The sequence below is a fragment of the Dreissena polymorpha genome, chromosome 2 (genome assembly GCF_020536995.1).
Source record: "Dreissena polymorpha isolate Duluth1 chromosome 2, UMN_Dpol_1.0, whole genome shotgun sequence".
NCBI classification, from domain to species: Eukaryota; Metazoa; Mollusca; class Bivalvia; order Myida; family Dreissenidae; genus Dreissena; species Dreissena polymorpha.
Genome location: NC_068356.1, coordinates 69,855,370 through 69,871,361, shown reverse-complemented (window position 1 = coordinate 69,871,361; position 15,992 = coordinate 69,855,370). Strand labels below are relative to the sequence as shown.

General features: G+C 33.4%; 2 protein-coding genes across 3 annotated transcripts in view; one reads left to right on the top strand and one right to left on the bottom strand.

The window, feature by feature from the left end:
• The window catches only part of LOC127867497 (delta(24)-sterol reductase-like), a 131,307-nt gene that overhangs the window by 72,627 nt on the left and 42,688 nt on the right, over positions 1-15,992 (bottom strand). The window lies entirely within an intron of this gene.
• Positions 125-15,935, top strand: LOC127867500 (dynein light chain Tctex-type protein 2B-like). The gene is made up of 2 exons (XM_052408682.1): positions 125-688; positions 13,040-15,935. The coding sequence occupies exons 1-2, from the start codon at positions 219-221 to the stop codon at positions 13,203-13,205; spliced, it is 636 nt and encodes a 211-aa protein (XP_052264642.1). The 5' UTR covers positions 125-218; the 3' UTR covers positions 13,206-15,935.

The window sequence follows — 15,992 nt, the reverse complement described above, 5'->3', positions numbered from 1 at the left end:
TTTATTTCGTATAGTGGCGCAATAAATCATTATATTTGCTTTCTTTCGAATAACAGCAAGTTATCTTCACGTTCGTCCATGTGGGGCATCGCTTAAAACGTATAAGATAACACGATCCTGACGGGAAAACTATTCACAGGACACTATTCCAAACTTAGGGATTTTTTGAAGTAGTTAACGTCTGATGCGTTTGATGGTAGGCATTGTGCAATTGTGACATGATTTTAAACCGGATACGACAAGCGTCCATTGGTCAAGATGACGCAGTTTCTGTTGGGAAACAGAGCGTTTCCATGACGTTTCAAGAAGAATCGAAAAATTCCGGTGGTAATCAACAGCAGCCGAAGCAGACGTCAAAGGCAATGTTGGGTCAAACAGGTCGAGCTCCCAGTTTGCTGGGACTTTTGGCGGCAAAACGTTTCACACAAAACATGAAAACAATGTACGGTCGGACGGGAAGTACATACGGGTCTACAGCCGCTTCTAGTTCGATTCAAATAACAAAGAAACCGTCATACCGGATGGAACCGAAAACAAAATTTAATCCAGATGTAGTCTATGACGTCATTAAATCAGTTGTTGATCAGAAGATGCAGGGATTCAAATATCATCCGAAATTCTGCGCAAACATATCCAAACTGCTGAGTGACGATGTTAAAGAGCAGGTTAAAAAACTGAAATATGACAGGTATAAGATCGTGGTAATCGTGCATATCGGAGAGAAGAAGGGTCAGTGTATGATGGTGGCAAGCAGGTGCGTCTTGGACAAGGAACTGGATGACTTCGCTACCTACACCATGGAAACACCGGCGCTCTATTGTTCGGTCTCGGTATTTGGAACGTATAACGAGTAGATGCGTGTCATGTGTAGGTTGTCGACACGAATAGCTCTTAAAACCGAAATATATGTGGGTTTGTGTTGGTTTTAAGAGAGGATTTGGTTAAAGCATCAGCTATTTGATAAACTTTCGATATCACTGTCGGTTTTTGAAATAATAAGCAGGAGAATTCGAAAAACACTTTATACCAAACACCTCTATGTCGGTCTTTGAGTTTCTTAAAGCATGTGTGAGCAACCGACAGTACTTTTCGACGTCAATCATAACATTAGTTACACGTATTTGTTGCCTTCATTTGTAAATTGTATGGTAAAGTTTTGTATTTGTTTTTTAATGTATTCGTCGTAAACGTTGCTATACTGCTTGAAATTTGAAACAGAACATGTTTATCTTATGATATACTGTCGGTTAAGGGTTCCCTTTTTTACTCAAACAGTTGTTACACAATGCAAACATGGCATTTGTTTATGGTCTGTTAAATGTAATTCACTGCCCATTCATACATGAAATTGATTATGGTCAGCTTTATGTAATACTTATGGTCTAATATATAAAATACTTATATATAATGCCTATGGTATGCTATATGTAACACTTATGGTCTGCTATATGTAATACTAACGGTCTGCTATATGTCATACTTATGATCTGCTACATGTATATGTTATACGTATGGTCTGCATGGTCCGCAATATGCAATACTTATGACCTACTATATGTAATACTTATGGTCTGCTATATGTAATACTTGTGGTCTGCTATATGTAATACTTATGGTCTGCTATATGTAATACTAATGGTCTGCTATATGTAATACTTATGGTCTGCTATATGTAATACTTATGGTCTGCTATATGTAATACTTATGGTCTGCTATATGTAATACTAATGGTCTGCTATTTGTAATACTTATGGTCTGCTATATGTAATACTTATGGTCTGCTATATGTAATACTTATGGTCTGCTATATGTAATACTAATGGTCTGCTATATGTAATACTAATGGTCTGCTATATGTGATACTTATGACCTATTATATGTAATACTTATGGTCTGCTATATGTAATACCTATGGACTGCTATATGTATTACTAATGGCCTGCTTTATGTCATACGCATGGTCCGCTATATGTAATAGTGATATATGTAATAATTATGGTCTGAAATATGTAATAGGTATGGGCTGCTATATGTAATACGTAATAACCTATGCATGTGCTGCTTCCATGTTTATATGAAAGTTGTACACACTATCAATATGCTTTGAATGAGTATTAATATTTGCAAGGATATATCCGTTGTGTTAAAAAACTAAGTACAAAAAAGTAAGCAATTGTTAATAGCTCGCATACTGCTAATATAGGGCGGCGATTTCGATGACAATTGCCTTTATAAATGCCATTTCTGCAAAGGGTGAATATAACATTACGCTTGTCGATTGGATTTTTTTATGAACTTGCAAAAAGTCAATTAAACCCGATCTTGATTTCTATAAAATTATTATCAACTTGAAAATACCAAATAGCTTGACACATATACAACTTCGGGCATGGTAAAGACGGGGCGGAGCATAATTAAAAATCTTCAATGCACAATTTATTTAGTTGTAATATGTTCGCTTTACCTGTTTTGTATATTTTTAATAAACATATAAAAACGTGTTATCAAAATACCAAGGTATTACAGACTACGTGATTTAAAAGTTCAAAACACTTGAATGTAAAGACAATATTTTCATAAAATGTTTATGAAAAAGCAATTTTACTTCGGAAATCGATATAAATCCCACAAAAGTAAGCAGTGCATATGGCGAGTTAAAAAAACCAAACAAATATTGAAATTTCTACTAGTGTAAGTGGTTGATATCTACTATAGATAAATTTAGATTTGATTAATTTTAAGTCAATTGTTGACTGTAAACACTCAAGTGTAATCTTCTTAAACGGAATTTCAATTTAAGTCTTAGTGGGATGTTATGAGGTGAACTTTAGGTATTTAACAGTTGATATCAATAATTAAATACCGATCGAACATTCCAATGGCATGGATGCATAATAAGCCTTTTCACGTAATTCATGGGTTTGCATAATGGCTCACAATTTTCAAACTAAAAAGAAGCCATTCGCATTTTCAATAATTGATGAAAATGTTGACACGTTTGTTTCTGATTATGGCATAGATAATCAATTAAATTTTCAATAAGTTTTGATACGAATGACAAAGAAATAGTGTTTTTTTTTTCATTCATACAATAAGTTGGAGGTTCGCAAAATATGACATAACTAATCGATTTGATAACACGTACTTTCAGTACAACTGAATCGATTAAATATTCGTCTCATTTTTTAAAAATGGTTTCTGTCTAGTGTTGGATGTCTGAAATATAGAACAACAATGCACATTTTTATATCAGTTTATACATGTTTAATGTCCAAAAAGACAGCGGCGACTCGCGCACTAAGCATTGACGCACACATCTGCGGCGTTAGCGAGGAATCTGGCACTCTCTCCGGTGTTGATCACGTTAAACAACCATATTTTAGTCTAAAATATTCGTTGTGATGCGTCGTTTTACTTGGTGTTCGAATATGTTCACAGGCGTGTTGTTTATTTTGCAAATGTTCAGACGGAATTTGCTCAAATAATGTCAACATACTACCAGGGTTGCTTAAAAACCTACAGTACACATATGTTTCAGTGTGATTGGTTTCCGACAAGTGCAAGCCAGAAAACTGGGCCTACCGAAAGTAAGTTGTTGCTGGCCTTTTTTCCATTAAGTATGTGTCTGTGAAAAAAACATAACTAATTTAATATTTATGCTCCTTATCTGCTTTAGCTTTCTACCAACAGTTTCACTATGTAAGTGAAACAATAACTAGAACACTATGTTGTGTTGTAATTAGGCATTTTATTTTAAATGTCATAAAACAAATACCACTTTAACTAACCTGCATCCTCTGGTCAGCCGACCATGTAAAGTAACATCAGTTGGTTTCCCTTATCTGGGCTGCCTGTAGCGCAATATTCTAATTCAATTGATTGTTTTGTTAATATTTTGTGTACATGCTAAGCAATAATGGAAAATAAATTTTAAAAAATATATGCCGCAGAAAAGGTATATGCAAATCTTCCACAAAAGATGAAAATATATTGCTCAATCATTTAAATATTAATGGACTCATTAAAATTTTTGTGTTGCAGTTTTTTTTAATAAATGGTAATTCTAGGAATGGTAGAAAGTATGTAAAAAATTATTGAATCAGGGTTAACATTTCTTATAACTCGGGAGCTTGTCCAGTTTGACTCAACATCGGCTAGGACGTCTGCTTCGGTTTCTGTTGATTACCATCGGAAGACTTCGATTCTTCTCGTGACGTCCCAACAGAAACTGCGTCACTTTGACCACTGGACGCTTGTCGTATGCGGTTTAAAATCATTGTAAGATCACTTGAACAATACATGACAAGTTCACAAAGTCCACCATCAAACGATTCAAACTAATCTGACCTAAAATAAACCCGCAGTTGAGAATAGTATCTTGTGAATAGCGTATAGAAATGTATATTCACAATCTAGTTTTCTGATGCTTTGTGAGAGATATCCCATAATTAAAATGAAAACAAATAGAATGGATGAATGCGCAACTATTCGAAATGGATGTCAAGTTAAACACTCCGTTTGATAAACTCGTTTTCATTCGCTTATCCAGGCGTCCAACTTTAATCCAACTTTAAAGATCATACATTAGTTTTATTCGTATATTGTTTCAAGAACATTAGTAATAAATGTTAACTCTCCTATTGCTTTTCGTCGCGAGAGAGGAATGCATTGGTTTGCATTCTAATAAGACTGGTTTATTGTCAACGAAAATGCATTGAATCTATTACATTCGGAAACACAAATCGAACGATGTGATTTCGATGATTCTCTGTTTTGCACTCTGACTATTTGATTAAAGCAATTTAGCGGTCTTTTGAATCTGTGAACAGAATACACAATTTTCACTGTTGGTATAATTTGGGCTGTGTTTGGCATCACCGACGAGCTACAAATCAAGTCTGGTTAATGTACTTCACAATGGGTTCATTTTTATACATATACATATCATGTACCGTAAAAGCATTCATCATAATGATAAATGATTATTGTTTTTTAAATAAACCACTTTAGGTTTTCTGTTTGCCGCTTATAAACAAAAACGCTTTCGTGTTTTATGTACTTCTAAATTAATAACGCACTTCAAGTACAAATGTACACAAAAAGAACGAGCACAAAACATCTGTTGGTTTCGTTTAAAAACATAAATGAACACATGCTCTTGGTAGATTTCCCATGAATATTGCGAAATCTAGGTGAATTCTTTACTTAGATTTAAGAACATACTTGGCGATTTGTTAATGGCCCGCAATGTATCTTTACACGCGCATTGTATCCATATAATAAATCGTGATGCGCGGTTATTTATTAATGAAGCGATATTAATATTTACACGCGTATTGTATCCAGGCATCACATCCTTGTCGCGTGAATAGACGTTTTGTATCGATGTCATTTTTCACGAAAAGTTTATTGAACATCAGGCATTGATATATTTATTATATCACCCGTTTTGTTAACATTCTATAAACATTCAGTTCTGATAAATATATTAGACATGAATTTTATTGATAAATTAAGATTTCATAGAAACTTTAAAAGGCATAGGTAAGAACTCTTTTGCTCGTCTAAATAAATATGAATCCGCAACATTTGGGCTATTGGCAAGGAAGCCTGTATGTGGATAAACATATGTAAATCTTGTTATGTACGTGTTTGTCTTTTCAAGTGCATGTGTTTCCTGTTGAACTGCTTTGGAATAGGTTCCTTGCCGCAAACGAGGATCACTTTGTATAATAAATTGTTTCTCCTTTAATGATGCCGTGATGTTTCACTTTATGTGTATGTGAAAGCTTAGATTTTAAACAAACAATTCTAAATGCTGGGGAAAGAAGCTTATTCTGTTAACAGTTTTCCGTTCCACGTGAGCCAATATTTAAACATGCCTTGAATAAGAGTACCAATTTTTAAATCTGTTCGATAAACACAGACACTAAAAATTATACGGTCATTGTCCCATTATTGGCTTTAACTCATTAATCATTGACGCGTACGAGGCCATTCGCAAAAGTTTACTTTTCATTCCACAGTGTAAACTTAGATGTGGCTACTGTCGTACTCGAAATCTGATAATTTAAAAATGTTTTCGAACTTAGTTGAAAACAAGATATCGATATGACCACAAACGTACATATTTACGCGAAAGCGTAAGCCTGATGTGCATGTCTCCAGGGTTTGCCACTTTGTTTAGTTATTTGGAAGGAACTGCATGCTGAACAAATGTTCAATCTTTGCAAAGATGGTCTAAAAACCTAGATTTGTTACCTTGCGATCGTAGCTAGGGAGCCCGCAACTGTATGTGACATGCTTTCGCAAAATACTTGTAATTTCTGTCAATATATTTGGAAAAAAACATTCTTGCTGAAAAATGACAATATGTCGTAGTTAATTCGGTCTTTGGCCTTAAATTGTGATCTTAATCTTAGTCACTGATTCTTGCGGTTACCATAACACAAAAGATCATCCATTCTCAACACAAACATTTTCTTAAATTTTACCATGAATTTTGAAATGTTACATTAACTTTGAAGTTGATCCAATGAGCCTGGCTTTTGTTTGATACACCCGTCACCTATTTTATTCACGTCTTCTTCGTCATTTAAAAATATATTCTGGACAAAGGGATGATCCCGACAAAGGGCTAAGAATAAATGTATTGTACTTGATGTAATGCATTCAATTGTGACCTCGACCTTTTACCTGTATGCATGGATCATTCATGAGGCAACTTGGCCCATCGTATTTATCAACCCTAACAAATTATTTGAAGGTGCACCACAAAGTTATGCTCCATACAAAGTGATTTTGATAACTTTCTTACGTTCTTAAGTGTTGAACATTTTGCAAGAGACAATGATGATACTCAATTCTTACAAATTATTTGAAAAACACATTTATTTGAAAAGTACTTAAAAAACATTTGCTCATTTGAAAATGCTTTTAAACCAGGTGAAATAGGACTTGACGACTTCGTTACCTCCATAATGTAAATGCCGACCCTCTTCAGTCACGTGTCAGTGTAGCCTTAGCTAACTGACAATATTGACGTATCTGTCGGTTGTTGGACATTATAATGGCCATGCAAGCATGCAAGAGACCAGGTAATCGAGCTATTTTCGTCGGTTCGGAAAATCATTTAAAATGGTTTCTGAAAAAAAAACAACAAGTTCATTTAATTCATAACGACTTTTTGCAAGAAACTAGGTAACTATCGGTATGTTATCATGTTTGTTTGTATTGTTTTATGGTGAAAAAACTGATATGATGCTGTTTACGGCTTTCAAATTAACTGTGTTTTTATTTTCATTTTTCTCTGGCTTAAGCGTGTTTTTTAATATCTATTAAAAGATGCAGTATATTGCACCAATCACGGTATAAGTATAAGAACAATTTTGTGGAGATGGATTATTTTCAATTACTTGCCGTTAGTTACATTGGTTGAAAGACGAAACGGCAACCACAAGAATCAGTGTCAAATGTCAAGATCACCGTATCCATTTACAGTCTCTGTATTTATCGAACAGTTTTGAAAATGGGTACTCCTATTCAGGGCGTGTTTAAATATTGGCACACATGGAGCTGAAACTGAAAAAAAGAATTAGCCTCTATTTACCTGCCTTTACAATTGTTTGTTTTAAATCTAACCAAATACACATAAAGTGAAACTAAGCTGCACCAGCAGGAGAGAAACCACTTATTAAAGTTATTACCCAATGCAGTCCTTTATCTGTGGCAAGGAACCAACTACCAAAGAGTGAGACACAAAACAATTCAATAGACAGCACTAAAAATAAAGGCAAAAACATTAAGAAAACTGTGGTCATCGCCTTTGAAGGTCTTTGCAAAAGCACTGCGGGAACAGGTGTCATCCAAACCTCCCACTTTGCCAATAAGTATTCATCAAATGTTTGATTGTGCATAAAAATGATTCCCATAGTGACACAATTAAAAAAATAACTAAATAATAAAAGCGAATACATTAACGTTGTGTTACTATTTATCTACTCAATTGTTATATAAAGACCACACCACAAAATAATTGACACATCGCAGTCAAACGGTCATGTATGTGTGCTGCTAAAAGTATCTCGGGTTAGACAAATAGATCACATAGACATATCAAATATTTTGTATTCAGCTCTTAGTGTTATAGCAATGCTAATATCGCATGAAGCAAGCATGTTTATGACAGGAGTACGATGTAATGCTAAATAAAAGGTAGTTCGAAGATATATTCAACTGTCAATTTACTGCTGCCTACATCTGCAAGCTATGAAAGAGATTTGGTGACGGCCATTTGTGTAAAGTAATTGTCCATAAAAACGTGCGAATAGTTCATTGATTTATTTATATATATAGATCTCTCTATACTTCAGGATAAGAAATAATACCGAAAAGATTGTAAACTACATCATAATACAAATTCCCGTAAAGTTGAACAACCGCAGAAATCGCCCAATAACCGTCAAACCGATATGAAGGGACAGCGAATTGAAAGTATGGCGTTAGCTAAAAATGGTATTAAAATACAACATAAGACCAAAAACTACATGTAACTAGATATACATATGTTCATTCCACATACAGGTTTTCTAGTCAATAGCTCAAATGTTGCTATTTCAAATGATTAAGATGAACATCATTCATGTGCGGATCCGACCAACTGATGACTTAAAGATACGTTAGAACTCTTAAACATGATCTTAAAAGTTTCAATAAAATCATCATAGAAAATAAAATTTTAAACCGAATACGTTTTTAATAATTGAACAATGATAGAATTTTTAACAAATTGGTCGATTTAATATTATATAAATGATTTTGATTAAACTTTTACGTGAAAATGACATCGATACAAATGGTCTATTCACGGGACACTGCAAAGACGATTGTGATGAATGGAGACAAAGCGTTAGTAAAGATTAATTGTGGTTCAGTTACCAATCACAATTTATTTTATCAAACCTAAGGAAAGAATTCGCGCAGTTTTAGCTAAATTTATGGGAAATCTACATAGATGGTTTTAAACTCAACAGAGGTTTGGTGCTCGCACTGTTGTTTTTTGTTGTTGTAAATGTGAACCTCACGTGCGTAAGCGATTTAAAAGTACATATAATACCAATTGTGTTTTATAAACTTTGTATAAGTTTTATAAAAATGGCATTGTTTGTTTCAAAGTACAATACTCATTACTCATTTTGGTGAACGCTTCTTTGGTACATGATTTGTGTAAAGGAACTTGATTCATTGACTGCAAGAATTTTGTTTCACCATATCTTGTACATATTTTCAATTATATTTTTAACACAGGAATTTATCCAGAGTCATGGACAAAAGGCGCCATTGTTCCAATATATAAAAAGGGGGAAAAGGATAATCCCTCTAACTATAGAGGCATCACTATGGAAAACATACTGTCAAAAATATTTTCATTAATCCTCCGTAATCGCATTTATAAGTGGTGTGAAAGTGAAAACATATTTAATGATGCTCAATATGGATTTAGAGATAACCGTAGTACGGTTTACTGCATTTTCACACTTCACTCTATTATCCGAAACGTCTTAGCAAATAATATGAAGCTTTTATTGCGCATTTATAGATTATGAAAAAGCATTCGACACGGTCATCCATGACGCATTGTGGGTAAAATTAGTTCAGTCGGGTGTAAGTTGCAAAATGCTAAATATGATTAAGTCAATATATCAAAATGTTAAATCCTGTGTTAAAGATACTGATAACAATTCCTATTCGCAATTTTTTTATATATCATTAGGGGTCAAACAAGGGGAGCCTCTTTCTCCTCTCCTATTTATTCTTTTTTGTAAATGATATTACTGATAGTTTAGATTTTGAGAAACTCACAGGATATAGACAGACTATCTTTGCATATGTTATTATTTGCTGATGATATAGCGTTTATTAACAACAGATCCTAATAGCTTACAAGCCCAGTTGAATTGTATAGATACTTACTCTCGAAAATGGGGTCTAAAAATAAATGTTAAAAAGACTAAAGTATGTATATTTGAAAAGAAGAAAACTAAAAATAATTATCTATGGTCATTGAATAATGAAATAATTGAAAGTGTTGACAAATTTACTTACCTTGGTATCAAATTCAATTAAACTGGTCCACTCAATGACGCTGTCAAAACCCTGAATGAGCAAGCCTTAAAGGCATATAATCACCTGTTGTCTATAATTAGTAGAGTAAAACTTGATGTATAAACAAAACTTTTACTTTTTGACAGTCTAATTGTACCCATAATTACATACGGTTGTGAAGTTTGGGGGATCTATCAAAACAATGAGGTTGATAAAATACATCTCAAATTTTGTAAATACATATTAGGTGTACGTCAACAGACATCAAATGCAGCCGTCTTAGGCGAACTTTGACTTTTCCATAAATATCTATTATATGTAAAGAGAGGTCCCTTCAACTCTGGTGCAAAAAAATAGTTCACCAAATTCACTTATACGATCTATGAACGATAAGAATATTACAAATAACACGTTTATTAACACTAATGTAAAACTATGCTGGACAAAATCTATCAAAGACCTCATTTACAATTTAGGCTTTAGTTACTTATTGCATGAACATGTTAACATAACAGAACATTATCCAAAACTTAAACAACGTCTTCGAGATCAATACGTCCAGTCATGGTATGATATGATAAATTCGCAAAGTAAATTATATTACTATGTTAAATTTAAAAAGGATTTTAAATTTGAAAAATATATAGATTGTGTCGATAATGATTGTCATAGAAAAGCTGTAACAAGATTTAGACTAAGCGCTCATTCTTTAGAAATTGAAACTGGTAGATACAATAACATTCCTAGAGAAAATAGGACTTGCAAATTTTGTAACAGTAACATGGTTGAAACAGAATATCACTTTTTATGTATATGTACGCTTTATCAAGATTTAAGAGTTAAGTATAATGTTAACCAGTCTTTTTATACTATCAACAAGTTCACATCTATGATGTCCAGTACTAACTCTAGAAAATTAAGAAATATTTCCAAATTCATTTACAATGCTATATTAAACAGAAATGATTACCTTGCTAGCTAGCTACTTTGTTGCTTCTTGTGAACGTTGAAAATCAATTATGTATTCACGTATTCATTTAATGATCCATTTATGTGAAATGCTTTTTTTTAGTATTTCACTTGTGTGGTCATCTTTATGTATATTTGTATATAATGTGGCCAAAGGCATGTATTTGCTGATTTTGAAAATAAACTGAAACTGAAACTGAAACTGTAAAGGAATTTGACACATAAAGCAATATTATGAATTTAAATGTATGATCAATCATAAAGGTTTCTCATTTTATAGTTTATGGCATTGTGTAAATTAAGTGTTTCTTCTATCAAATCAGCTTAATTTGATGCAATTCAAGAATGGTTACACACAATTTGACTGCTTGGTACCATTGGTACATGACTGAAGATGATAAATATGTAGGATTATTGCTTTACATGTAGTATGTTTGCGATGTGGAAAAATATCAGTAGTTTGTTCATGTGTAAAGAATGAAAACCCCGGATAATCGTATGACTAAAAAGTGACAAACCATGCAGCCAAAACCGCGCTTATTCACGAAGGAAATTTTTTCGCGAAACGTTAGTTAACGTTACGTTAAACTTAGTATTAAGCTGTTGGATTTAATGCCTTAATTGATGAATATTCGGCAGAACATGTGAACATGACTTTTGCTGGGGATGTGTGTAATACATTTATCTGAAAAATTGAAAATTAAGTATTTAATCAAGAATTGTATTACATTATATCTCGAATGATAATGACATTAAAAATATTGATAAATTGCGATACTTAAGAACATGATGAATCCATTGTAAAGGACATACTCCAGACTTGATTTTTATCACGTTGGTTCAGGCAAACAATGGCCCTTTTAAACAAACGGTGAGCATTGTATACTCTGTACACAGATTCAAAAGACCGCTTAAATAGCCCTCATTAAAATAGTCGGATTGGGAAAAAAGTGAACTCTTAACATCGCGTCGTTCGATTTTTGTTTCCGAATGTAATCGATTCACCGCAATTACGTTGACAATAAACCTCGACTCGCTAGGTTACATTCCGCCCCTTGTTAGATTTCAAACCAATACACGCCTCTCTCGCGACGAGTCTTAATCGGAGAGGCGGAATTTATTACCAATGTTTTTGAAACAATTTATGGGTTTTACTTATTTATGAGCTATAGAGTTGGGCTGTTTGAATGGGATAAAGACTCTTATGATAATGAAGTTTGTGCCGACTACATTAGGAAATAAAATCGAGGTTATCAAACGAATTGTTTAACTTGACATCTATTTCGAATAGTGGCACAATAAATCATTATATTTGCTTTCTTTTGAATAGAAGCAAGTTATATACACGTGCGTCCATGTGGGGCATCGCTCACAACGTATAAGATATCACGATCCTGACGGGAAAACTATTCACGGGACACCATTCCTAACTTCGGGCTTATTTGAAGTAGTTTACGTTGTATGCATTTGATGGTAGGCATTGTGCAATTGTGACAATGATTTTAAACCGGATACGACAAGCGTCCATTGGTCAAGATGACGCAGTTTCTGTTGGGAAACAGAGCGTTTCCATGACATCTCAAGAAGAACCGAAGATTTCCGTTGGTAATCAACAGCAGCCGAAGCAGACGTCAAAGCCGATGTTGGGTCAAGCAGGACGAGCTCCTAGTTTGCTGGGACTTTTGGCGGCAAAACGTTTCACACAAAACATGAAAACAAAGTACAGTCGGACAGGAAGTACATACGGGTCGACGGCTCCTACTAATTCAATCCAAATGACAAAGGAACCGTCATACCGGATGGAGCCGAAAACAAAATTTAATCCAGATGTAGTATATGACGTCATTAAATCAGTAGTTGATCAAAAGATGCATGGATTCAAATACCATCCGAAATTCAGCGCAAACATATCAAAACTGCTGAGTGACGATGTTAAAGAGCAGGTTAAAAAACTGAAATATGACAGGTATAAGATCGTGGTAATCGTGCATATCGGAGAGAAGAAGGGTCAGGGTATGATGGTGGCAAGCAGGTGCGTCTTGGACAAGGAACTGGATGACTTCGCTACCTACACCATGGAAACACCGGCGCTCTATTGTTCGGTGTCGGTGTTTGGAACGTATAACGAGTAGATGCAAGTCATGTGTATGTTGTCGGAACGAGTAGCTATGAAAACCGCATTATCTGTGGGTTTGTGTGGGGTTTAGAATAGGATTTGGTTAAAGCATCAAATAATTGATAAACTGTCGATAGCACTGTCGGTGTTGGAAATAATTAGCAGGAGCATTCGAGAAACAGATCTCTGTCAGTCTTTGAATTTCTTAAAGCATATGTGAGAAACCGACAGTACTTTTCGACGTCGATTATAACATAAGTAACAAGTATTTATCGCCTTAATATATACATTGTATAGTAAAGTTTAATATTTATTTTTCTAAATTTATTCGTCGTAAACGTTGCAATATTACTAGTTTGTTGATTATTTGACGACTCACGACTACTTGAAATTTAAAACAGAACATATTTATCCTAATATATACTGTCGGTAAAGCATTCCTGTTTGACTCAAACAGTTGTTACACAAACCTTAAATGCAAACATGGCATATGGTTATGGCTGTTAAATGTAATACACTATCCATTCATACAAATGATTATGGTATGCTTTATGTAATACTTTTGGTCTAATATATAAAATACTTATCGCCTGATATGTGTAATACTTATGTTCTGCTATATATAATGCTTATGGTCCGCTATATGTAATACTTGTTTTGGTCTGCTATATCTTATACGTATGGTCCGCTATTTCTTATACTTATGGTCCGCTATATGTCATACTTTGTTGGTCTTTTATATCTAATACTAATGGTCTTCTATATGTAAGGTCTGCAATATGTTATACTTATGGTCTTTTATATGTTCTACTTATTGTCCACTATATGTACTGCATATGGTATTTTATATGTAATACTTATGGTCTGTTATATGTAATACTTATGGTCTGTAATATATAATACCTATATGTAATACTCATGGTCTGCTATATGTTATACATATGGTCTGCTAAATGTTATACATATGGTCTGCTATATGTAATTCTTATGGTCTGCTATATGTAATATTTATGGTATTGTATATGTAATACTTTTGGTCTTATAAATGTAGTACTTATGTCCTGCGATATGTTATACTTTTGGTTTGTAATATGTAACACTTATGGTCTGCTATATGTAATACTTATGGTTTGTAATATATATACTTATGTTCTGCTATATGTAATAAATATGGCCTGCTTTATGTTATACATATGGTCTGCTATATGTAATACTTATGGTCTGCTATATCTAGCACTTATGGTCTGCATGGTCCGCTATATGTAATACTTATGACCTACTATATGTTATACTTATGGTCTGCTATACGTAATACCTATGTTATTCTATATTTAATACTTATGGTCTTTATGGTCTGCTATTTGTTATACTTATTACCTACTATATGTTATACTTATAGTCTGCTGTATGTAATACTTATGGTTCGCTACATATTATACGTATGGTCTGCTATTTGTAATACGTATAGTCTGCTATGTAATAGTTATGGTCTTTTGTATGTAATACATATGGCCTGCAATATGTAAGATTTGTGGTATGTAATACTTATGATCTGCTATATGTAACACTTATGGTCTGCTATATGTTAGATTTGTGGTCTGCAATATAGTACTACGTATGGCTTTCTATATGTACGACATGTGGTCTGCTATATGTAATACTTAAGGTCTTCTATATGTAATACTTACGGTGCGCTTTATGTAATAACCTATGCATGTGCTGCGTCCAAGCTTATACGAAAGTTTTACAAACTATCAATATGCTTTGAACGATGGTAAATATTTGCAAGGCTATATCAGTTGTGTGCAAAAATAAGTACAAACAAGTAAGCAATTGTTAAAAGCTCGCATACTGCTATTATAGGTCGGCAATTTTGATGCCGATTGCCTAAGTATATTCCATTACTGCATAGAGTGAATGGATATTATGAATACATTACGCTTCTCGATTGAACAAAAAATATTATAAACCTTCAAAAAGTCAACTTTCTATTAAATTTACCCGATCTTGATTTCTATTAGATAATTATCAACTTGAAAATACCAAATAGCTTACACGTTACACATTATACGACGTCGGGCATGGTAAAGGCGTGGTGGAGTAGAATTTAAAAACTTTCAAATTAACAATTTATTGTTTGTTGTGATATGTATGCTTTACCTGTTTTGTAACTTTTTAATTAAAATATAAAAACGTGTTACCAAAATACCAGGTTATTACAGACTACGTGATTTAAAAGTTCAAAGCACTTAAATGGTAAGACAATATTTTCATAAAGCGTTTATGTAAAAGCAATTTTACTTCGGAAATCGATTTAAATCCCACAAAAGTAAGCAGTGCTATGGCAAGTTAAGAATAAACAAATATTGAAATTTCTATAAGTGTCAGAGGTTGATATCTGTGACACTCTTTCATAAATTTGTATTGATGAATTTTAAGTTAAATGTTGACTGTCAACACTCAAGTGTAATCTTCTTAAACTGATTTTCAATTAAAGTTTGAGTGGCTTGTTATTAGCCCTAGATGTGAACTTTAGATATTAAACAATTTTCATCAATAATTAAATACGTTTTAATGGCAATGATGCGTTATTATCCTTTGCACGTAAATCGTGGCGTTTCATAATGGCTCCCAATTTTCAAACTAAAACGATGCCATTCGCATTTTCAAATACTTGATGAAAACGGTGACAAGAATGTTGCTTAATGAATGACTGATTATGTCACGCCTAATCAATAAAATGTTAAATTAGTTTTGAAATGAATGATAAAGAAATATGTTTTTCACTCATACAAGAAGTTGG

Coding starts and splice junctions, on each gene's coding strand:
- LOC127867500 (XM_052408682.1), top strand. CDS start 219: ATGATTTTAAACCGGATACGACAAGCGTCCATTGGTCAAGATGACGCA. Junction 689..13,039: donor AAAAAACTGAAATATGACAG/GTATAAGATCGT, acceptor GAAATATGACAG/GTATAAGATCGTGGTAATCG.